This window comes from Ochotona princeps, chromosome 6, assembly GCF_030435755.1.
Source record: "Ochotona princeps isolate mOchPri1 chromosome 6, mOchPri1.hap1, whole genome shotgun sequence".
Taxonomy (NCBI): Eukaryota; Metazoa; Chordata; class Mammalia; order Lagomorpha; family Ochotonidae; genus Ochotona; species Ochotona princeps.
In genome coordinates, this window is record NC_080837.1 from 2,001,594 (window position 1) to 2,025,958 (window position 24,365).

A 24,365-nucleotide genomic window follows, 5' to 3' on the forward strand; every position below is an offset into this window, starting at 1 on the left:
CCAAGTCCTTGAGCTCCCCTGCACCCACTTCAGAGAAATGGCTTTGAACCAGCCTAGTTCCAGTCACTGCAGCCATTTGGGAAATGAATCAAATAATGGAGTATCTCTCCTTTCTCTGTAACTCTGCCTTTCAAATGAAAATAAATAAATCTTTTACAAAAAATTCCTCTAAATAAAATATATACCACATTTCCATGAGATCACAAAAAGCATATCCTTACAATCTAGATTCATTATAACCATAAGCACTTATTTCACTTGTACACATGAGATTATTCAATGCCTGACACGTATTACAGAACTTCAGACTGGTTTATCTCAAAATAGAAACTGAACACATTGGTGTGCCGCTGCAGCCCCACTGGTATGTGCAAAAAAAAAAAGAAAATGAACATATACTTATGTAGCAATCAATCTCCATTTATACACACAGTTCAAGTCAACATCCTAATACCTAAATACTCCATAAAATAGAAACTAAATGTGGTAGTCTGCTAGTGCCTTTCCCATTGCTTCCCATTTTAAAAAGCTCTATTGTGTACAGAATAAAGAATCAATGAGGGCCCAGCACGACAGCGTAGTGGTTAAGGTCCTCGCCTTGCATGCGCCAGGATCCATATGGTCGCCAGTTCTTTGTTTTTGTTTTTATTTTTGTTTTTGTTTTTTAAAGATTTATTTTTATTACAAAGTCAGATATACAAAGAGGAGGAGAGACAGAGAGGAAGATCTTCCGTCCAATGATTCACTCCCCAAGTGAACCACAACCGGCCGGTGCGTGCCGATCCGATGCTGGGAACCTGGAACCTCCTCTGGGTCTCCCACGCAGGTGCAGGGTCCCAAAGCTTTGGGCCATCCTCAACTGCTTTCCCAGGCCACAAGCAGGGAGCTGGATGTGAAGCAGGGCTGCCGGTATTAGAACTGGCGACCGGGCCCGGCATGATGGCCTAGTGGCTAAAGTCCTCGCCTTGAACGCCCCGGGATCCCATATGGGTGCAGGTTCTAATCCCGGCAGCTCCACTTCCCATCCAGCTCCCTGCTTGTGGCCTGGGAAAGCAGTAGAGGACAGCCTAAAGCCTTGGGACCCTGCACACGCGTGGGAGACCCAGAAGAGCGCCAGGCTCCTGGGTTCGGATTGGCTCAGCTCCTGCCTGTTGCGGTCACTTGGAGAGTGAACCATTGGACAGAAGATCTTCCTCTCTGTCTCTCCTCCTCTCTGTATATCCGCCTTTCCAATAAAAACAAATAGATCTTAAAAAAAAAAAACAATCAATGAGACAGAGAAATATATGAAAACATGCACATCTGATGAAATTACATACTGACCTTTTTTATGCCGAGGTTTCTGGGATTCAACAGACGCAGGAAACTGAGTTCTCTGAAATGAAAGCAAGAGTACATTAAAGCATCACCATACACCTTGCTAACTTAGAAAATCACTCAAGTAACAACAGCAATCAGTCCATCACCAACCATGAAATTAACCCACTAAATGCAGTATCATTCTATTTTTAACCATTTATTTTAGTCCCAGCTATAAGCAACTGCCTAGACTGCACCGTACCGAGGCAAATGTTACATTGCTGGGAGTAAAGCCGCTAATAGCTGGTGAGCACCCTAGGCCTGGTCAATGTAAATTTGCGTTAATTATACCAGTGTACGAACATAGCTGCCTATTCTAATTTTTTTTTAAGATATGAAGGGGGCAGATGCCATCACACCAGCAGACAGGATCTGGGGACCCGCATATGAGTATACGTGGACCCTTCATTAGGCAGGCAGGGCCCCAGGCTGCCATGGTACACGGCTGGAGGACCAGGCTTGGGAATACGCATGCTCCCTGGCATAGGTGGCTGTGAACTGCTCAGGGAAGGGGTTCTGGATGTGTGGGAAGAAAGACTGCTAGGGAGAGCGTGACAGGTGAGAAATGACTTCTGGGCGACTCTACCACCAATGCTACTGTACTTGCAGGTTAACAAGGAGGCTGAGATGGGTGGTTTAGATGAGGGAAGCTGCAGGACCTTTGGGGACCAAACCAATACAGGTCACCATTTTTGAGACCTGAGATGGGATTGTTGGTATTAACCACCAACTACTGGCACACACTTCCACAACTGGGGAGCCTGCCTGGCAGGGCACAACCACACAATACCCACCAGTGTAGGGGAATGGTGTGAACCATGTCATCCTGGGCCATGAAACGAACCAGCATGAGAGAGAACTGGGGCCGGGAGCAGATTCTACAGGGAATCCTTGACTCATCCCTGTGGGACTGCCATACCAGCTGTTTCTCTTGAGCGCTTGGGGTGGTAATGAGCTAAGCTAGGCATGACCATGGAACTCATCAATATTCCTGGATACTGGGGTTGGGAACAAGCCAGGCTGCTCCAGGTTGTAGCACCCATATACACACCCAAGAACTAGGTGTGGAATGAGCTGGGCCACAACACTCACTAGCACACACAGGGACTGGAACTGGGAATAGATCAGGCTAAATCAGGCTGCAGCACTCACTGGTAAATGCCAAGGAGAGGTGAGCCATGCCAGTCTGGGCCACAGCTCCCACCAGCACATGTAAGACCTGGAATGGGGGGTAAGCCCAGTAGGGGAGCTGCAGGGACTCCTCTATTGAGCCACTGCTCCCGCTGGTGAACCTGAGAACTGGGATCAGGGGCAGACCAGGCTGGGCAGGGCTACAAAACCTGCTGGACTACATGTGAGCTGGGTTAGGGGGAGAGCCAGGATGAACTAAGCAACTGTATCCACTGGTGCATGCAAGAACCAGACTAAGTCCAGGCTCATCAGGCTTTGCTGCATCATCAGCTAGCAGGGACTGGGGGCAAGTCCTGTCAGGCGAGACTATAAAACCACCTGGAAAATGCCAGATCCAAGACTGGGAATGGACCTAGCAGGGAAATTGTGGGACAGACTAGACCAGTCTGCTGCACATACAAGCATGCACAGGAACTGGGGCTGAGGGCAGAACTGGTGGGGTTATTGCAGGTTGCTCCGACTAGCTGTACTTCCTACTCGTGTGCCTGAAGGCCAAGTGTATGATGGCCAGGGTTAAGCTGGGATAAAGCATCCACTGATTTGCATGAGATGGGGCTGGGGACAGAACTGATCCAGCAACTGCAACTACCAGTGTGTGTATATGCTGATGTGGGTGATGGACTGAACCAAACTCCCCACTGGCTAGCACACACAGGAGTCATGTCTGGGGTCACCTGTGGGGAGGTTTCTTCAGAAACTTCCCCCAACCCACAACAGGACCTCTGGAATCAAAACTCCAACCACAGAGAGGGAAAGTCATAGGATCTGTGGTTTGACCGTGGAATTTCTGTGTCAGAACCGGACCTCCATAGTTGCAGCGGCCTGTGCAGTAGACGGCAGGCTCAGATGCTCATTGTGGACATGACAGCTCATTGAGGCCTGTAGAGGTAATCTAGTACCATGACAGAGGATGGTGGGCAGAACAAATTGGACAATTCCCAGCGAAGCTTTGACAGCAAGTATCTGGGCTAGTGGAGACTAAGGTGGAGTATGTCAGCCAATGGACCTTGAAGAGATTACCTCAACCTTGGATCAATGAAATTAACAGCATATCAGAACTATTGAAACCACTTAAGCAGTACCCTCACAACACTCTCTCCATCAGGGACCCTGGGATGACTTCAAGAAGCCATCCCACTTCCTTGGGTACTGATGCAGTTACACTGCTGGGAGCAGCCATCTCTCCTTCTCTCCCCACTCTCCCCAGATACAGGAAGAAAAAAAAAAAAAAAACGGAAGCAATGGTCGCATCCACTTTCCTCTATTCCTTGACCCTTTCTGCCCTAATCAGTGGGGGTGGTGATGGGGATCCCATGTGGGGATCCCACATGGGGATGTATCCTTCTCAACTAAACATCCTCAAAAATAAAATAAAATTTAAAAAGATAAAATAACATGGAATATACTTATAATTACTGTATAGTAAAATATACTGACAAAAGTACTGAGATCTCAGATGCTTCATATTAATATTGTATCTAAGGTTATACTTCTCAGAAGCCAAATAAAAAAAAATCAATATTTGATTTTAAAAATAGCTTATACGATTATCTACAGGCCACAGCATAGCACCCTAGTGGCTAAAGTTCTCACTCGGCATGCAGCAGGATCCCATATGGGCACCAGTTCATATGCCAGCTGCTCTACTTCCCATCCAGCTCCCTGCTTGTGGCCTGGGAAAGCAATGGAGGATGACCCAAAGCCTTGGGACCCTGCATCCATGTGGGAGACTCAGAAGAGGCTCCTGGCTTCAGACCAACACAGCTCCAGCTGTTACAACAGCATGGGGAGTGAACCAGCTGATGGAAGATCTTCCTCTCTGTCTCTTCTCCACTCTTTATATCTGACTTTGAAATAAAAACAAATAAAATCCCAGGCCTAGCATGATAGCCTAGTGGCTAAAGTCCTTGCCTTGCATGCCAGGATCCCATATAAACACCAGTTCTAATCCTGGCAGCTCTACTTCCCATCCAGCTCCCTGCTTGTGGCCTGGGAAAGCAGTCAAGGATGGCCCAAAGCCTTGGGATCCTGCACCAGCATGGGAGACCTGGAAGAAGCTCCTGGGTCCTGGCTTTGGATCGGCTCAGCTCCAGCCACCGTGGCCACTTGGGGAATGACTCATCGGACATATTTTCCTCTCTGTTTCTCCTCTGCTCTGTATATCTGACTTTCCAATAAAAACAAATAAATATTTTTAAAAATAAAACTTTTTTTAAAGATTTATTTATTTTTATTACAAAGTCAGATACACAGAGAGGAGAGACAGAGAGGAAGATCTTCCGTCCAATGGTTCACTCCCCAAGTGAGCCACAACAGTCGGTGCTGTGCCGATCCAATGCCGGGAACCTGGAACCTCCTCCGGGTCTCCCACGCATGTGCAGGGTCCCAAAGCATTGGGCCATTCTCAACTGCTTTCCCAGGCTACAAGTAGGGAGCTGGATGGGAAATGGAGCTGCCAGGATTAGAACCGGCGCCCATATGGGATCCCGGGGTGTTCAAGGCAAGGACTTAAGCTGCTAGGCCACGCCGCCGGGCCCAAAATCAATCTTAAAAAAAAAAAAAAGGAGTACCTACAGAGTTCTCTAGATTCAATTTGAGGAAGGAAAATGCTTAAATTTGTTCTCTCTGTATCAACTTCCTATGCTATTTGCCAACATATGAAAAAATAATGGCTGAAAATCTTTCAGAAATAATGAGACATTTATTTTTACATTCTGAAAAGCCACAAATCCCAACACGGTTAAAAGAAAATAAATCCACAGTTATATCACAAGGAACTGCACAAAAGACAGTGAATTCTTACAAGGAGACAAAAGTAAAAACATATCATCCAATTGTCTACAGAGAAAGGACACAGTAGTTTAAGCCACTTGCATCCCACTCTGGTACACCAGTTGGAGTCCAGCCACTCTGCTTTTGATCCAACCTCCTGCTAATGTGCAGTCTGGGAAGAACACATGGTGACTCAAGAACCTGGATCCCTGCCATGTGTGGGAGACCTGAACTCAGGCTCCTGGGTTCCACCTGCCAACCTCAAGCCATTAGGGAAGTGAACCCAGAGACAAAAGATCCTGATCTCTCTCTCTTACTTTGTCTTTCAAGTAGAAGAAAATAAACCATAAAAATTAAAAGGCAGAGGTGTCAGGCACAGTGGAAAGTCCTGGGCATACTGGCCTCCCTTTTAGTCCATGTTCAAACCACTGCGTTCCGGCCACTACATAGGACAGCAGGGTGACGTCCTGGCTCCTGGCCAAGCTCCATGTGCTGCAGGCATTGGGGGATGAACTAGCAAACAGGATTCTGTACCTCTGTCTCTCAAATAAATAAATTTGCAAAAACAGACATAACACTTGAACTGTCAGATACTAAATAAAATGAACATTAATCTAGACCAGAGGTGAGAAACAGCAGCCAATAGGTCAAACCCAGGCTACTTTTAAGCAGTCCACAAGTGAATGATGGTTTAGACATTTTTAACTTGTTGGGAAAAAAAAATTAGAAATTAGTATTTTCAGCATAAATTATAGAAAAGTCAAATTTCAATTTTCATACACTCATAGGTTTACAGATTAAGCTGCTGTTTATGCTCCAATAGAGTGGCTGAAAATTTGGACAGCCCAAAATATTTAATGCTACATCAAAATTTGGAGCTCCTGGTCCTTTATTTTACTTGGAAAGTTGGAGTTACAGAGAGAGAGGGAAAGACAGAAAAACATCTTCTATCCACTCCCCAAATGGCTGCAATGACCAGAGCTGGGCTACTCTTAAGCCAGGAGCCTGGAGCCTCTTCCAGGTCTCCCACGCAGGTGCAGGGTCCCAAGGCTTTGGGTCATCTACTGCTTTCTCAGGTCACAAGCAGCGAGCTGGATAGGAGTGGAGCAACTGGGACATGAACGGGCACCCACAAGGGATCCCAACGCCTGCAAGGTGAGGATTCAACCATTGAGCCATCATACCAGGCCCGCTAAGGGTCAGATTTAACTCTGGACTTAAAATACCATTTAGGAGCCAGCATTGTGACACAGTACATTAAGCTTCCACCTGAGACACGTGCATCCCACAGGAGGGCTAGCTGGAGTCCAGTTGCTCTATTTGTGATCCAGTTCCCTGCTATTAATGCAGCTAAGAAAGCAGCGGAAGATGGTCTAAGTACCTGCGCCCTTGCCACCCATAAAGGAGACCTGGATGAAGTTCTAGGAACCTAAATTCAGCCTGGTTAGTGTGGTGGCATCTTGAAATTGAACTAGTGAGTGAAATTTTATTTTTTTTCTCTATCTCTCTGTCTGTAATTCTGCCTTTCAAATAAATAAGTTCTTCATTTTCAATGTATTCTCAACTGTAACAAAAGGAAAGAGGGCCCAGCGTGATAGCCTAGTGACTGAAGTCCTCACCTTACGCATCCTGGAATCCCTATAGACGCATGTTCATGTCCTGGCGGCCCTGCTTCCCATCCAGCTCCCTGCTTGTGGCCTGGGAAAGCAGTCAAGGACGGCCCAAAGCTTTGGGAGCTTGCACCCGTGTGGGTGATCCAGAAGAGGCTCCTGGTTCCTGGCTTCGGATCAGTTCATCTGTGGCCATTGTGGCCACTTTTGGGGAATGAATCAGCAGATGGAAGGTATTCCTCTCTGTTTCTTCTTCTCTCTTTATATCTGACTTTCCAATAAAAATAAATAAATCTTTTTTAAAAATCTGACTTTCAAATAAAGATAATAAATCTTTCTTAAATATCTAGGGCCTGGCATGATAGCCTAGTGGCTAAGGTCCTCACCTTGCATGCCAGGATCCCATAGGGTGCCAGTTTGTATCCCAGTTGCCCCACTTCCCATCCAGCTCCCTGCTTGTGGCCTGCAGTGGAGGACGGCCCAAAGCCTTGGGACCCTGCACCTGCACAGGAGACCTGGAAAAGGCTCCTGGCTCCTGGCTTTGGATCGACTCAGTTCTGGCTGTTGCAGCCACTTGGAGAGTCAATCATCAGACGGAACATCTTCCTCTCTGTTTCTCCTCCTCTCTGTATATCTGCCTTTTCAATAAAAATAAATAAATCTTTTTTTTCTAATCTAGATGTATGATATTTTTATAAAGATAAAATACAAAGGCAAATAAAAAGTAAAGGATAGGAAAAGACAGACCAGAAAAAACGGAAAAAATAATAACCAAAGTACTGCTAATAATATTATTAGATAAAATGGATTATAAAAGGGAAAGCTTTATCAAGGAGAATAAGCTAAATAAAAATAAAGACTAAAGCAGAACAAGAAAAAAAATATAATTTTAGAAAAGCATAAGACAGGGAAGGATTACTCAACTTTTGGGGAGTGAACCGGCAGATGGAAGATCTTCATCTCTCCGCTCTGTAAATCTATCTCAATAGATTCTAAAACCCCTTCTTGAAAGGGACTCTGCCCCAAACCTGGGAGGACTCAATGCCGTGGAGAGCAAGAATCTGAGCACACCCCCTTGCTGGTTTTCCCCTCTGCACCTGCCACAATTCCCTAAAAGGACAAGGTGTGGCGCCGGAGGACAGTGGCGCACAGGAATGGCACACTAGTCCTGCCACACACCCTACACTAAGTATCTCCTCATCCACCCCGAATTCTGAGAGCCACTCAAGTCAAGTCCGGCAGCCCAAGAGGTTGCTGCGGGTCAGTCAGAAGCACAGCTCCATCAATCTGGTGCTGGCTAGTCCTCCACTGCGCCCCGATGCAGTCTCCAACCCGACAGGTTTCGTACAAATCTGGACAATTCACCTGGAGCGTGAAGGAACCTCACTCCTCTGCTGTCACAAGGGAGCTATGTTCAGGACACAGACACAAGTGAGAATGAGAGGCGCCTCATTCCAACATGCTAAGCTCTTGGATTCCTAGCATCCAAATGGGAGATGTGGAATGAGCTACAAGTTCCTGACTTTGGCCAAGCTAAGCCCCAGTTGTTGTAAGCATTTTGGAGAGTAAATCATTGGCTAAAACAGAATCTCTCAAGGCTGCTGGGTTGGCTCAGTATGTCAATCCTCTACCTGTTGGTGCCTGCGTCCCATACAGGCGCCAATTCAAGTCCCGACTGCTCCACTTCCAGCCCAGCTCTCTACTCATGACCTGGGAAAGCAGCAAAGAAAAGTCCAAGTCTTTGGGCATTTGCACCCATGTGGGAGACCGAAAGAAAGCTCCTTGCTCCTGGGTTTAGATTAGCCCTGTTCTGGCTTTTGCGACCACTTGGGGGAATAAACCAGCAAGTAGATATCTGGAAGACCTCTTTTTCCTCTTTCTGTAAAATCTCTTTCAAATAAATAAATCTTTTTTTTTTTAATTCTCTTTCACAAAAAAAAAAAAAAAACATTTTTCTGAGAAAAGAGATAAAAGGCCACACAGAAGCAGCATTTGGGAGTTTCCAAGTTACTGTAAATGACCCATGCTTCAACCTCTGTGGTGGGAAGTTGAGCTTCCTTCCATATTACTCTCTAGAGCACACACACACCATTTTATTCATTCTTTTAGAGGTAAGATGTAGCTTACAGCAATGAAAAATTCACCCTCAAAATTTAAAAAAAAAAAACATCACTTGTTTTTAGCTATTTTATGACTATCGCAAATACACAAAACTTAGTAAAGAAACAAACATCTCATTTAAAAGTGGACAAAGAATTTGCAGACACTTCCTCAAGGAGAAACAAATGAAATTCAAGCACAAGAAAAGATTTCTGAATACAGAAATCGAAGTTCACAGAGCACTGGGTAAGTGCCAGTCATTACATCTGAGTCAGACCTGCTAATGTACAACAGTAACTTCTAATTTCTGCTCCAAGTTAACCCTTAATAGAAATTTACTTTGCATTATTGTTAAGTATATTAACAACAAACTATCTTCAGTACGAAAACCTAGAAGCCAGGGTTCCTTTACAGCTAAAACCAACTTACAAAACAGCCAAAAGCTCTTATTTTCTTGGTCATTTTCGAGCATATTTTTAAGACAACAAATTCCATCCCTCCCCCAAAAATCAAAGTATTTCTAATAGCAGTGCCAAATGGACCTGAATCTCAAAAAAAAGTAAAAAATAAAAGAAAAAAGGTCCATTGGCAAGGCTTTATGTTGGAAACACTGTCAAATTGGCAGACATATGCCTCAAAGAATCACTGCTGCTGTCCAAAAACCAAACACAGAACTGTCCCGCGGTGGATCCGCCCAAGGAGAGGAAAGGAAGCTCTTTAGGACCACTCCTAACAGCTGGCATATCCTGAGATCAACACACCTGATGACACGCAATCAGGCCAACACTCAGCCACACACACAATCCTGTCACTTGCAGCTACTGCGGGGGATTATGCGCAGTGTAATCAGCGAAGGCACAAAAATAGCAGGCTCTGTAAATTCAGGTGATTAGGAGTGCACAGGAATCACCCCAAAACATTTAGTACTCCCTCAACCGAGCAGGAGCGCAAAGGAACTAGAAGGACCCCAAAGAAGGAACCCGAAGGAGCGGGACAGGCTCAGTGCCTGAGGGGGTCACACGTCCTGTGGGGTCACACGTCCAGTGGGGTCACACGTCCTGTGGGGTCACACGCCCCGGGGGGGTAACACGTCCCATGGGGTAACATGTCCTGTGAGGGTAACACGCCCCGTGGGGTAACACGTCCTGTGGGGTAACATGTCCTGTGAGGGTAACACGTCCATGGAGTAACACGCCCCGTGGGGTAACACGCCCCGGGGGGTAACACGTCCTGTGGGGTAACACGTCTTGTGGGGTAACATGTCCTGTGAGGGTAACACGTCCATGGAGTAACACGCCCCGGTGGGGTAACATGTCCTGTGAGGATAACACACCCCCGTGGGGTAACATGCCCCGTGGGGTAACATGCCCTTTGGGGTAACACGCCCCCGTGGGGTAACGCGCCCCGTGGGGTAACACGCCCCGTGGGGTAACATGCCCTTTGGGGTAACACGCCCCCGTGGGGTAACGCGCCTCTCGGCACCCACGGGAGTAACGGCGCCCTGTGGGATAACGCGCCTGCCCCACTGTTACCACCCTCCAACAGCACAGAGCCCGCTCCCGGCGTCCCCGGGCCCTCCAGGCCAGCTCGGATGCCCAGCACACCCGCGCAGCCCGCACGCCACGCGGCCAGCGCCCGCCGGGCCCGTCGCTCGCACGCCCGGCGCTCGGCTCGCCTCCTCACCAGGCCGCCCGCCACCCGGGCAGCACCACCGAGAACCCCGTCGCTCACCGGCGCGAGCTTCTCTTCAGCCATCTTGACTCCGCCCCTTCCGCGGTGGCCGGAAGTCGGCGTTGTCATAGCGACGGGAGCGGCGGAAGTTGTTGTCTATGAGGACAGGACCAGCCCGGACGCCGCTAATTGCAGGAGGGTTCCCAGTCCTCCGTTAGCCCGGGAGGCGGTGGGGTGGTCCAGGCCGCTGGCAAAGGGATCCCTACCGCTGAGGACGTGTAACTCTTCTGAGAGCATCGTGCACTCACTGGCTCATTCTCTCAGTGACCACAGTGGCTGCAGCTGAGTCAGGCCACAGCCAGAGGCCGAGAGCTTCCTCCAGGTCTTCCACCTGAGTGCAGGAGCCCAGGCACTTGGACCATCTTCTGCTTCCCCGGGCGCATTACCACGGAGCTGGATGGTAAGTGAAAGCAGCCAAAAGTGAAATGGACATCCATGTGAAATTCCCTCTTCACAAGTGGTGGTTTAACCCGCTATGCCAAAATGCCGGCCCAAAATGAAACTATTATCCATGATTGTCAAGTAAAAAAAGAAAAGCAGTGAAATATGGAAGGAAAGCCTTTGTTTTTCTTTTTATTTGTTATTTCTGGTACTCTACTGACATGTATACAGAAAATAACAGGAGAACATAGCTTCCACCCTAGCAACCAACCAATTCAAGGCCACATCATCCTGGAAAATCAAAAATATGTGTTAATCACAAGAAAGAGGAGAGTACAAACAAAAATCTAAAGTGAACCAAGCTCCAGGAAATGTCAAGTTTGTCACAGACCAGAGATGACCCTCCTCTAACTGCTCATTTCCTAGTAGAATCTTACCAAGAAGAAGAAGCAGGGGTGAGGGGATGGGAAGCCATATGGTAAACTCTTGGACAGTGCCAAGAGGCTGGGATGGCAGCAGAACTGGGGAGTGCAAAGCCATACAGTAGAGTTACACCCATGCCCCTCCTCTACATCTGGGGACTGAAAAATGGGGGAGTGGAACAGCCACAGCAGAGGCCCACCTGCAAGGGTGCTGGCAGCTCTTACAAATGCCTGGAACGGAGGAGATAGGCCAGAGAGAAACTTACCAGCAGCTGTGAAAGGCTGGCAGGGGGCCTGGCAAAGGGTAGGTCGGGGCTAAGAGAAAACCCTCCTGCCCAGTCCCACCCCCAAAGCCAGAGGTCAGAAACGTCCCAGTCTGCCAAGCAGGAAGAGACAACCCCACCTCTCCCCTCCATCTGCTCCCATTGCCTTGGCTAGAAAGCAGAGTATCTGGGGAATTTTGTGACTGTTCAGATGGAAGATCCTGCTGAAGTGAAAATGCTGGTCCTATGTGAATAATATCTGAAGGTAACGGAGACCAAATCAAAGCACAAATACAATAAGGCCGAGCCCTTATTAAGTCAGGCAGCCTAAAAGCAAAATATTTACTTCAATCCAAGAATCATTTATTTGTTTTTTAATCTTTTTTCTTTGATTATCTAGTACTTTTAATTTTTTTAATTTTTTGTGTTATTTATATTGGAAAGTCAGATTTACACAAAGGAAGAGAACCAGACAGGAAGATCTTCCATCCACTGATTCACTCCAAATGGCCAATCCAAAGCCAGGAGCCAGGAGCTTCTTCCATCTCTCCACGTGGGTGCAGGGTGCCACGGCCTTTTGGGCCATCCTTGACTGCTTTCCCAAGCCGCAAGCAGGGAGTTGGATGGGAAGTAGGGCTGCTGGGATTAGAACCAGCATCCATATGAGATCCTGATATATGCAAGACAAGGACTTTAGCCATTACCACACTGGGCCCAAGATTCATTTATTTGTAAGGCAGAGTTAGAGACAGACCTTTCATCCGCTAGTTCACACCCTCCCCTTGAAAAGGCTATAGCTTGTGGGGATGTGTCAGACTGGAGCCAGAAGCCAAGAGCCAGGATGTTCATCCAGGTCACCCAGTGGGCGGTAGGAGTCCAAGTACTTGGGCCCTTTATTACTGTTTCCTGGGCAAGTTAATACGTTTCTGGATCTGAAGTGGAGCGGTCAGGATTCAGGCTGGTGCCCATATGGGATTCCAGCATCATCGTGGCAATTAACTCTGCGTCACAATATTGGCTTCTTTTTGAATATAAAATGTCCATATAGCATCACATACGTGACATGTGTTCAAAAGTGAGAAAATGAGCTCCACAGTAATACAAAGAGTTCACTAGAAATGGAACTAAAGGCATTGGGTTCATCCCATATGGGTGCCACTTGGTGTCCTGGTTGCTCCAGCTCTGATCCAACACTCTGCTTAAAGCCTGAAAAAGCAGAGGAGAATGGCCCAAGTCCTTGGGTCCCTGCACCCACATAGAGGAGCCAAAAGAGGCTCCTGGCTCTCAGCTTCATACGGGCTCAGCTTTGCCTGTTGTGGCCGTTTGTGGAGTATACCAATGAGTGCAAAATCTCTGTCTCTGCTTCTCTCTGCAAATCAATTGCTAAATCATAAAAAAAGAAGGCTGAGAGATCTTTAAAATAATTCCAGGGGTCAGCATCTTGGTGCAGCCGTTTACGCCGGTAGAGCCTGCGATGCCAGTATCTCATACTGGCACGCCAGGTCCTATGCCAGCTTGACTGCTCCCTATTAATGTATTGAACAAAGTAACAGCAGATGGTACAAATACCACCCACCAGGGAGGCCTGTATGGAGTGCCTGGCTTCAGCCTGTCCCGGTGATAGAATGTAGGTTATTTGGGAAACGAACCAATTGGAAGAAGACCTATCCTTCCCTCTCTGCTAGTCTTTCATTTTAACTGAATTAAAATGTTAAAAAGGGCCCGGCGGCGTGGCCTAGCAGCCAAAGTCCTCGCCTTGAAAGCCCCGGGATCCCATATGGGCGCGAGTTCTAAGCCCGGCAGCTCCACTTCCCATCCAGCTCCCTGCTTGTGGCCTGGGAAAGCAGTTGAGGACGGCCCAATGCATTGGGACACTGCACCCGCGTGGGAGACCTGGAAGAGGTTCCAGGTTCCCGGCATCGGATCGGCTCGCATTTGCCCGTTGCGGTTCACTTGGGGAGTGAATCATCGCACGGAGGATCTTCCTCTCTATCTCTCCTCCTCTCTGTATATCTGGCTGTAATAAAATGAATAAATCTTTAAAAAAAAAAATCTAGTGAAAAACATGGGCAACATGGGTGAAGAAATACGGAATGTTAACCGAAAATGGCAATTTGACAAGCATAATGAAATGTTAGAAATGCAGAATACGATGTTAGACACAAAGAATTCAGTAGGTGAGTTTAAGCAGTTAGCATCTGGGTGGGCATTGTGGTACAGTAGGAAAAGCCGCACCGTGGAATGCCAGCATTTCACAGTGGATTGCTTCACTTCCCATCCAGGTCCATGTTGTTGCACACCCTGGGAAACCAGAAGAACATGATCCAAGTCCTTGGGCCTCTGCATCCCCATGGAAGACCCCAATTTAGCTCCTGGCTTCAGGCTTCAGTCTGGCCCAGCCCTAGCCATTGCATTTGGGAAGTGAATCAGTGAATGATGACTTCTCTATATCTCCCTCTCTTTGTAACTGTAGCTTTCAAAGAAGTAAAAATGAAATTAAAAAATGTTAGCATTGGAAGGCATCAGATAAAAGATAACTAAACAGTATCTTAAAAAAAAAAAAAAGCAGACCCAGTGCTGTAGCATAGTGGCTAAGTCGTCACCTTGAATGCTGGCATCCCATATAGGCACTGGTTCTACTCCAAGCAGGCCCGCCTCCATCCAGCTTCCTGCTTGTGGGAAAGCAGTTGAGGACAGCCAAAGCCTTGGGACCCTGCACCCATGAGAGAGACCCGGAAAAGATTCTGGGCTCCTTGCTTCATATTGGCTCAGTTCCAACCACTGCAGCTGCTTGTGGAGTGAATCATTGGACAGAAGACCTTCCTTTCTGTCTCCCCTCCTCTCTGTATATCTACCTTTCCAATAAATATAAATAAATCTTAATAAAAAAAAAAAAAAGCAAGACGGAGCCTGACACAGTAGCCTAGCGACTATGGTCCTCGCCTGGCACATGCCAGGATCCCGTATGTGTGCCAGTTTGTATCACAGTGGCTCTGCTTCCCGTCTGGCTACCTGTGGCCTGGGAAAGCAGTGGAGGACGGCCCAAACCCTTGGGACCCTGCACCTGCACCTGCACAGGAAACCTGGAAGAGGCTCTGGGCTCCTGGCTTTAGATTGGCTCAGGTCTGGCCATTGTGACAGCTTGGGAAGTGAACCAGCTGATGAAAGATCTTCTTCTCTGTCTCTTGTCCTCTCTATATATCTGACTTTCAAACAAATCATAATAAAATAAACCTTTAAGGAAAAAAAAAAAGCAAGGTGAAATCACCTGAGATCTATTGAACAATGTCAGTCAGCTGCTAGAGAGGTAATGGAAGCTCAGAGAGAAATGAGAGTCAGTGAGAAAAATAATAAAAAAACTTAGAGACAATTGCAAGGGAATAGATATTGTAATGTAAAGATACATTTTAAAATATTGACTTGTTTGAAAGGTAGAGAGCTTGGCGGCATGGCCTAGCAGCTAAAGTCCTCGCCTTTGAACGCACCAGGATCCCATATGGGCGCTGGTTCTAATCCCGGCAGCTCCACTTCCCATCCAGCTCCCTGCTTGTGGCCTGGGAAAGCAGTTGAGGATGGCCCAATGCATTGGGACCCTGCACCCGTGTGGGAGACCTGGAAGAGGTTCGTGGCTCCTGGCTTCGGATTGGCACAGCACTGGCCATTGCAGCTCACCTGGGGAATGAATCATCGGACGGAAGATCTTCCTCTCTGTCTTTCCTCCTCTCTCTGTATATCTGACTTTGTAATAAAAAAAAATCTTTAAAAAAAATAGTCTATGTGTGTAATTTATACATCGTCTCACTGTGCTTTATCTACATTCAGGTGTCCCATATATGGGATCCTGGCCCTTGCAAGGCAAGGAATTCAGTCACTAGGCTACTGCATCTGGCTCATGAAATTATTATTTTTTTAAAAGATTTATTTATTTTTATTACCAAGTCAGATATACAGAGAGAAGGAGCGACAGAGAGGAAGATCTTCCATCCGATGATTCACTCCCACGTGAGCCGCATCAGCCGGTGCGCGCCGATCCAATACCGGGAACCAGGAACTTCTTCCAGGTCTCCCACGCAAGTGCAGTGTCCCAATGCATTGGGCCATCCTCGACTGCTTTCCCAGGCCACAGGCAGGGAGCTGGATGGGAAGTAGAGCTGCCGGGATTAGAACCGGCGCCCATATGGGATCCCGGGGCTTTCAAGGTGAGGACTTTAGCCGCTAGGCCACGGCGCCGGGTCCACACACATAGACTCTTACGTCCGACTGAAAGAACCCTCAATATAACAGGAAATACATTCTCTGACACGGGCACATATTTGGCACACTTGCAATTTTTTTTTTTAAATTCCCCTCATTTATTCCCCATGAAATTATAGTAGTAGCAATAGTTAATTTAATAACTTAAAATCATGCAAACCATCCTTTCTACCCCTTCTTCAATAATAACTTCTGCATGTCAGAGTAGGCTGCAGACATTGAAAGCTAAAATGTTACTTAGATACTTCCTTTGCCATTTCATATCGTATGGGTAGAGGAAGTGCATATTAGGGGCACACGTAGTATCCAGATAGCATATGTTAACAGTACCTAAACTGATGGCTTCAGAGAGTGAGGTGTCAGTGAAATGTCCGTTTCTTCCTGTGAGCCGTCACTGAGGAGTGAAGGCAGTAGTAACATTGGCTGCAGCGGAAATGGGATTCCTGGCTGACAGCCCTTGGAGGAGGCGGCAGGCGCAGGTGACAGCTGCACAGTTCAGAGGAAATGAGAAGAGGACGTTGAGTAGAGGACGGTTTGTGAAGGGCTGCTTTTCCAAGCATACAACAACTGGATCCAGCTGAAATAGGGAGTGCAATCCAGGCCTCCCGCATGGGCTGCAGGCAGGACCCAAGTCCTTAAGCCATGAAATGCCACTTCCCAAGGTGTGCATTAGCAGAAAGCTGGGACTGAAATCAAGGCATCCCAATGTGGCATGCATGTGAATGCTACATCTGTCACTCTGAATTTTAAAATAATTTTTAAAACTCAAACCATAAACTATCTAAAATGAAAATAATGCTCATTGTGACTTTAAAAAAATAAAATCATTCTCATCAAGAAAATCCAATGCAAAAGTGAAAGGGGAACTTCACAGCATATGCTTTTCATCTCCAGAATACAAAAAAAGTGAAATAAAGACAAAACTACTTTTTGAAAATAATTTTTTTATTTATTTTTTTAAGGATTTTTTAAAATTTAAAGTCAGATATACATAGAGGAGGAGAGACAGAGAGAAAGATCTTCCGTCCAATGGTTCATCCCCCAAGCGGTCGCAACAGCTGGTGCTGCGCCAATCTGAAGCCAGGAGCCAGGAGCTCTTCCACAATGGCCAGTGCTGTGCTGATCCGGAGCCAGGAGCCAGGAACTTCCTCCAGGTCTCTCACATGGGTGCAGGGTCTCAATGCTTTGGGCCGTCCTTGACTGCTTTCCCAGGTTACAAGCAGGGAGCTGGATGAGAAGTGCAGCTGCTGGGATTAGAACCGGCGCCCATATGGGATCCCGGTGCATTCAACGCGAGGACTTTACCTGCTAGGTCATTGCATCGGGCCCTAAAGTTTATTTTTAGTAGAAAGACTGAATGATAGGAAGTAGGGAAATAGCTATACAATACCGAGATTTCATCTGCTGGTTTAATCCCCAACTGCCTGCAACATTTGGGGATGGGCCAGGCCAAAGCCCAGAACTCAGTTCGTATCTTCCATGAGGGTGGCAAGAGTCAAGTATCTAAGCCATCACTCCAGCCTCCCAGATACAGATGATCAGGAAGCTGGATCACAAAGGAGGGCCGAGGGCCCGGCACAATAGCGTAGTGGCAATGGTCCTTGTCTTGAACGCACTGGGACCCCATATGAGCATCGGTTCTAATCCCGGCAGCTCCACTTCCCATCCAGCTCCCTGCTTGTGGCCTGGGAAAGCAGCTGAGGACAGCCCAAAGCCTTGGGACCCTGCACCCATGTGGGAGACCTGGAAGGAAGTTCCTGGCTCCTGACTTCAGATCGGCGCGCACCGGCCATTGCGCTCACTTGGGGAATGAATCATCGGACGAAAGATTTTTCTGTCTCTCCTCCTCTCTGTACATCTGCCTTTCCAATAAAAATAAGTAAATCTTAAAAAAAAAAATAAAAAATAAAAAACAAAGGAGGGCCGAGAGCTGATCGCAGGATCAGATACAGGATGTGTGCACCGCAACACTCATGCCAACAGTCTAGTTTGTAAAACAAGGCCCCCATGAAAGGCAGACTGAAAAGGCATATGGCTTAGTGGTTAATGCCTACTGAGGAATGCCTGGGTTTGCTCTGGGTTCCTGACTCCAGCTTCTAGAGGCAGCACAGATGTCTCAGGTAATTAGGTCCTCACCACAGAAGACTTGGGGGCCCAGCAGTGTTGCCTTGAAGCTTTGCACACACCAGAATCCACATATGGGAGCTGGTTCTAATCCCAGCTGATTCACTTCCCATCCAGCTCCCTGCCTGTGGCCTGGGAAAGCAGTCGAGGGCAGCCCAATGCATTGGGACCCTGCACACGCGTGGGAGACCCAGAAGAACTCCCGTCTCCCGGCTTCGGATCGGCGCGCATCGGCCCGTTGCGGCTCACTTGGGGATGAACCATTGGATGGAAGATCTTCCTCTCTGTCTCTCTTCCTCTCTGTATATCTGCCTTTCCAATAAAAATAAATAAAAAAATTTTAAAAGTTTTTAACATCCTTTTTGTTTCAAAGATTTTTTTTTTTATTAGAAAGGCAGATTTACAGGAAGGAGAAACAAAAGATCTTCTGTCCATTGGTTCATTCCTAAAGTGGCTACAATGGCCACAGCTGAGCCGATCCGAAGCCAGGACCCAGGCGCTTCTTCTGGGTCTCCCATGTGGGTGCAGGGTCCCAAGGTTTTGGGCCGTCCTCTACTACTTTCCCTGGCCACAAGCAGGGAGCTGGATGGGAAATGGAGCAGCCAGGACACAAACTGGTACACATATGGAATCCCAGCACATAGGAGGCGAGGACTTTAGCCACAAAGCTATTGTGCAGGGCCCAGACCATCCTATTTTTAAAAAACAAAAAGGACCAAGTGTTGGGCATAGTGGTTAATTTGTTACTTGATATGCTGACTTCCCACATCAGAGTACCAGTTTATGTCTGGGCATTTTGGCTTGTCCTGCAGCTTTCTGTTAACATGTCTCCTGAGAATGCATTGGATGATAGTTCAAGAATTGACCTCCATGTCATTCACATGAGACACCCTGTTTTGCTGGCCTGGTCATGCCTGTCAGAAGCATTTAGGGAGTGAACCTTTATAGAGAAACTATCTTTCTCTTGGCTTTCAAGTAAAATGAAACAAACAGAAGTCGCAGGCATTTGGCCCAGCAGCTCAGGTGTTCCTTAAGATGTCTCCATCGTTATGGGCACTGGTTCATCATGTCCCGGCTGCTCCATTTCACATCCAGCTCCCTACATCTGGCTTTGGGAAGCAGTGGAGGATGGCTCACGTCCTTGGAACCCTGCATCTGCCTGGGAAACCCAGAGGAAGCTGCTGGCCTTTGGCTTCAGATTGGCTTAGCTCTACTGTGCCCACTCTGGGAGTGAACCAGCAGATGGAAGCTCTCTCAGCCGCTCCCTCCTTCATAAATCTACCTAATAACAATAAATATAAAAAAAAAAAAATTCTCATGGCGTATGTTTGGGTCTGTGTCTGGGCCCCGGCACCCATCCCAGCTTCCAGCTAATGCAGAACCCAGGAGGCGGCAGCAGTGAGGACTCAAGTGACTGGGTTGCTGCCACCTTCCTGGCATTTTTGGAGGGAACCTCAGACAAGATCACTTCCCCTTTCACTCACTTTTCAAGTGGGAAAAAAAAGACTTGTGTAAGAAAATACATGACAGCCTTCTTCATAAATGCCCCCAGACTAGAATAAAGCAAAACTCCATCAGCAGGAGAAGGGATAAACAAATGGTGGTATATTTGCAGAATGAAACACTATTCAGGAACAAAGAAAAGTCTCCTGTACAATACAAATGAGTCTTTAAATTGTTGCAAGTAAAAGAAGCCGGAAGCAGAAAAGTACATATTTCATGATTCCATTTTTTCATAAAATCCAAAAGCAGGCGAAACAAATCTTTAGTCATAGAAACCAGCGAGTGGGGAGCAACTTGACTCATGGATGGTTTTAAAGGCACACGAGAGAATGTTCTGGGATGATGGCAACATTCTAGATCTGTTTTGGGGTGTTTATTACACAGATGTGTACAACTGTCAGGATGCCAAACCGTTAACACCAAGATGTGTGCACTTTACTGCACATTAATTGTCAATTTACCCAGTCAAGCCAAGTGGGAGAGTCCTGTGTCAGGAGTGTCTGAGCTGCTCACCTCAGATCTTCTAGCTTTTGGTTTCAAATCTGTTCAGGACCAGTGCCTTGATTGTGGGATTCATCCGTAGCATTTAGAATCTGGTGAGTGAGTGACCATGTGGCTATGGTAAGGCACTGACTTACACTTATTCCACTTTTATGGGAACACATGGTGGAGGTCTTAATCTTTAAAAGGACAATGTTTGACCTATCTACTTTATTGCAAGCCAGTCAACACCATAGGGTGAAAACTCTCCCAAGGCATGCAGTACACATCCACCCTTCAATAGGCACATTTTGCTATCCTGATTTTTATAATTCCCAAATTAGTACCACAGTTTTGGGAATTCAAAAATCCTTCCTTATTCAAAACAGGTAGCCATTCAAGTTACCCACTCTGTTGTTACAAAACTCTTTAATATCTGTCCTCACTAGGCAGAAATGAACCACAAGCCAGGATATGTGGTTATTAACAAACACACAGGTATGTTCACACCAGGAAGTGACTAAGTTACAAACTATTCAAGAGCAGATGTAAGAACTTAACAACTTTAGAGCATTCCATTGGCACTGCCCAAGTAGGCAAACCAAAGGTGCTCTGTAGTTATTCCCCAATGCTGTGCTACCTCTGAGGGAACCTTAGGAACCTGTGTGGAGTTTCCCTGCACAAGGTAGCTGGTAAATTCAGGCAGAAGTTGTTTTGGAGGGCATCTCCAAGAAAATTCCTGCTGTATGTGTGCTCGGTCTTCAGTAGTCCCCAGCTAGCTACCAGATTCACACAAGACACTGGATGCTCACCGCCTAAACCCCAAGTTCAAAAGTCTAAGAGCTGCTTCATGTGCATTGCAGCGGCTTCTAGGGCACTGCTCCATAATCATGCATGCAGCAGCAGCTGTTGGCCAGCGGAGGGAGAATCTAAAATCAATAGTGTTCATTCTCAAGAGCTTTCTGGAGGAAGATACTGCATTCAGGAATTGGTCTTGTTTCTAAAGTCGACCTCCAAATTCTCACCATGAAAAACAAGTACTTTCACAAATGGCATGAGGTCTGAAGAATAAATGCCAACCTTCCCATGGTCAGTCAGGGAGGAAGTGGTAATAGAGGCCCCTGGAAGACAACAGATTTTAGGAAATATTCCTTTGCACATGGGCCCCATTGTGTCCAGGTAGACTGGCTGCCAGAATTGCTTCTTAAGCCCTATTAAAATGCGGGGATGGCTCCCAAGTATCAAGGGGGGAGGGGGAGAAGGAATCCTCAGGTGCTTCATAGAAGTTGGAGTGTAACCAGCAAGCCATCTGTTCCCAACAGAGCACAGCCAGAGGTAAGAACTGGTCATTGAGTTTTCAGGGCAATCTACAGCTACGATTCCAAGTCCTCCTATCTGTTTACATAGTTTGAGCCAGGCTGAGAAGCAGTTAGCTACAGCGGGGTGAGAACACTCAGACAGAACAGAGCTCAACGTGACTGCACTTCTCCACAGGTCCAGCGACTGTGGACAGCTCCAAAGCCTCTGTTTAACATCATGACTAGGGGCTCCAGGTAAACCATCAGAAATTTCCTCCCGGCTGCAGCATAGTAGCTGCCATACTCTAGCAACCTGGGTTTGAAACTTCACCATTAGCTTTTGGATGGCTGCAAAGACACTACCTACCTTCTTTGAGCATCTACTTCTTTATTTACAAAACAGGGATGACAACTGTTTCACAGAAATAACTTAAGTAGAATAAACATGAAGGAAGCACTTTGTGTTAAGTACTAGTTAGCCATAGTTATCATACACCAATTTCTTACATGTATTTTACAAAACAAGCTAAGAATCTTGATTTTGTGGAAGACAACTGTGATGTGTATGCAGCTAAGCACATTCCTCAAGACTTGCCACCCAATTCACAGGGGTATGTCGAGAACCACCCTTGTATGGACACTGCTGCTTCAAGGATCTCATGGGTTCTGTGTGCACACACCTTTGATCATTCATGTGAACCTGTGGGGCAGAGTGGCAGCTAGCAGGAAGAGCAGAATCCGTTATATAGAAGGAAGTGGCAGGCAGGGCCAGATTAAGATTCAGAACGGTTTTCTAGTTCCTTGGTGGAATCTCACCCTGCCTCCCTGGACCTAATGAGTGTTATCCTCCTTTTCCTCCAAGTTCCACTAGTTTTATCTGATCCTCACAATTACACCTATGACAGAAAATACACAGCACACTAGAAGGAGCGTAAGGAATCAAGACAGATGTGATTATGTCATAAACTCACTGTGTAAGTCAAGTTTTTGTTTCATTTTGATCACTTGATTTATGGCTGTTTATAAGAGACAGACATTGAAGGCATCTAGCAAAAATGTTATCAGCAAAGGACAATTTCTACTTGTAGCCTCCTTTTACACAAAAGAGAAAACTATGGCTGAGACATTCTTTCCATTTTGTCACACTAAGAACAAAAATAGGCCAATCTGGTCTTCACAAACAAGATTATCAAAATAATGACAAGTGAAAGCAAAATTTGCAAAATCTCTAAAATGTTCTGAATGAACTTCACTGTAAGTGGAACAGTTTATAACTTTTGCTGAAACTCTAAATTTACTTTTCCAATTTGTCTGCTCCTGGGAAAAAAAATGGATACCACTTGATGCAAATATTGTCAGTTCCACTACTTATTGTTTGGTTTTGTGAATTTTTTCCTAGGTGCATGGATCACCTAACAGAAAAGTAACAACGAAACCCAAACACTGGCACAAGCAGTATTGTGGTACTGCAAGTGAAGCGTTCCATGTTGGAACCCAGTCCAAGTCCCAAGTGCTTTGCATCTGAACTAGCTCCAAGCTAATGAACCTTGGAAGGCAGTGGAATACGGCCCACATACCTGGGTCTCTGTCACCCAATTGGGAGATCAAGATGGGAGACTTGGCTCCTGCCTTTGCTCTGGACTAGCCCTGCCCATTAGAGACATTTGAGGAGATTATCAGTGGAATTGAGATCTAACAATCTTTTAAAAAAAAATAAAGGCGCATTGCACTCTACCCTGGGAAGGCACTATTCCACAGTACCTACACAGCTGAGGCCTGTATATTTGCCTTCCTGTTACACTTCCTCCTTGTCACTACAAAGGCCAGTTGAAATCAGTCTCAACTAAGCCTCTACCTATAGCATCATCATCCCATTTGTAAGTCAGCTCCAGTCCCAGTTGCTCCACTTCCCATCTAGCTCCCTGCTTATCACCTGGGAAAGCAGTGGAGGATGGCCCAAGACCTAGAACGCCTACACACATTAGGACAGCTGAAAGCAGCTCCTGGCTCCGGATTGACTCAGCTCTGCTCTGACTGTTGTGTTCGTTTGGGAAGTGAACCAATGAATGAAAGATTCTGTGTAAGTCTGCCTTTCAGAGTTCAGCACACTAGCCTAGTAAAACCTTGCTTTGCATGCCCAGGATTCCATAAGGATGCCAGCTGCTCCACTTCCCATCCAGCTCCCTGCTTGTGGCCTGGAAAAGCAGTTGAGGATGGCCCAAAGTTTTGGGACCCTGCACCCATGTGGAGTCCTGGAGGAGGATACTGGCTTTGGATCAGCTAAGTTCTGGCCATTGCAGCCAACTGGGGAGTGAATCAGTGGATCGAAGATGTTTGTCTCTCCTCTGTAAACTTTCCTTTCCAATAAAAATAAAATCTAAGGTGTGGGGGGAGCTCCTAAACACTACTGACACCCAGCTCACAAACCCCAGTAGTCAAATCAAGTTCCAAGCAGTGTCCCTCAAGCATCCCTATTTTCTCTAAGCTTCCCACACAAGGACCAGGTTGAGAACCACTAGTCAGGATAACTTCCTCAGCATGGAGCTGCAATGCAAGATTAACAAGGAGATGGCATGTAACAGCTTGTTTTAAAATACTGTGCACTGCCACCATTCCAAAATTAAGGGAATTCACATAAAGAGTGGATTTCACAGGCTTCTCTCACAGGTCATCTAACGCAGAATAGTTTTATTACTAAAATACATATCCTGTCATTACACAGTTTGAGATTCCTAAATTACTAGTAAGGCTGAGCTGAGAGGTAACACACCAGTATCTGAATAATTTTATAAACCAAGTGGCTATTTCCTAAAAATGGTCTCATGCTAAAGCATACGTATTGCGGTCTAAAAACTGCTCTTCCCAACAATCTTTTTT

The 24,365-nt window shown here is 46.5% G+C and overlaps 1 protein-coding gene across 4 annotated transcripts in view; it reads right to left on the reverse strand.

Moving 5' to 3' along the window:
* The window catches only part of BBS4 (Bardet-Biedl syndrome 4), a 46,632-nt gene extending 35,831 nt beyond the window's left edge, over positions 1-10,801 (reverse strand). The window contains exons 1-2 of one of the 4 annotated variants that reach the window (XM_012929669.2): positions 10,764-10,801; positions 1,324-1,375 (exon numbers count right to left, since the gene is read on the reverse strand). In XM_012929669.2, coding sequence (XP_012785123.2) covers positions 1,324-1,375; positions 10,764-10,787 — 76 coding nt within the window. In that variant the 5' untranslated portion in view covers positions 10,788-10,801. Of the gene's footprint in view, positions 1-1,319; positions 1,376-3,270; positions 3,446-10,763 lie in introns of those variants that run through there. The other 3 variants (XM_058665431.1, XM_058665432.1, XM_058665430.1) reach the window with 3 other exon arrangements.
* Positions 10,802-24,365: the final 13,564 nt, after the last annotated feature.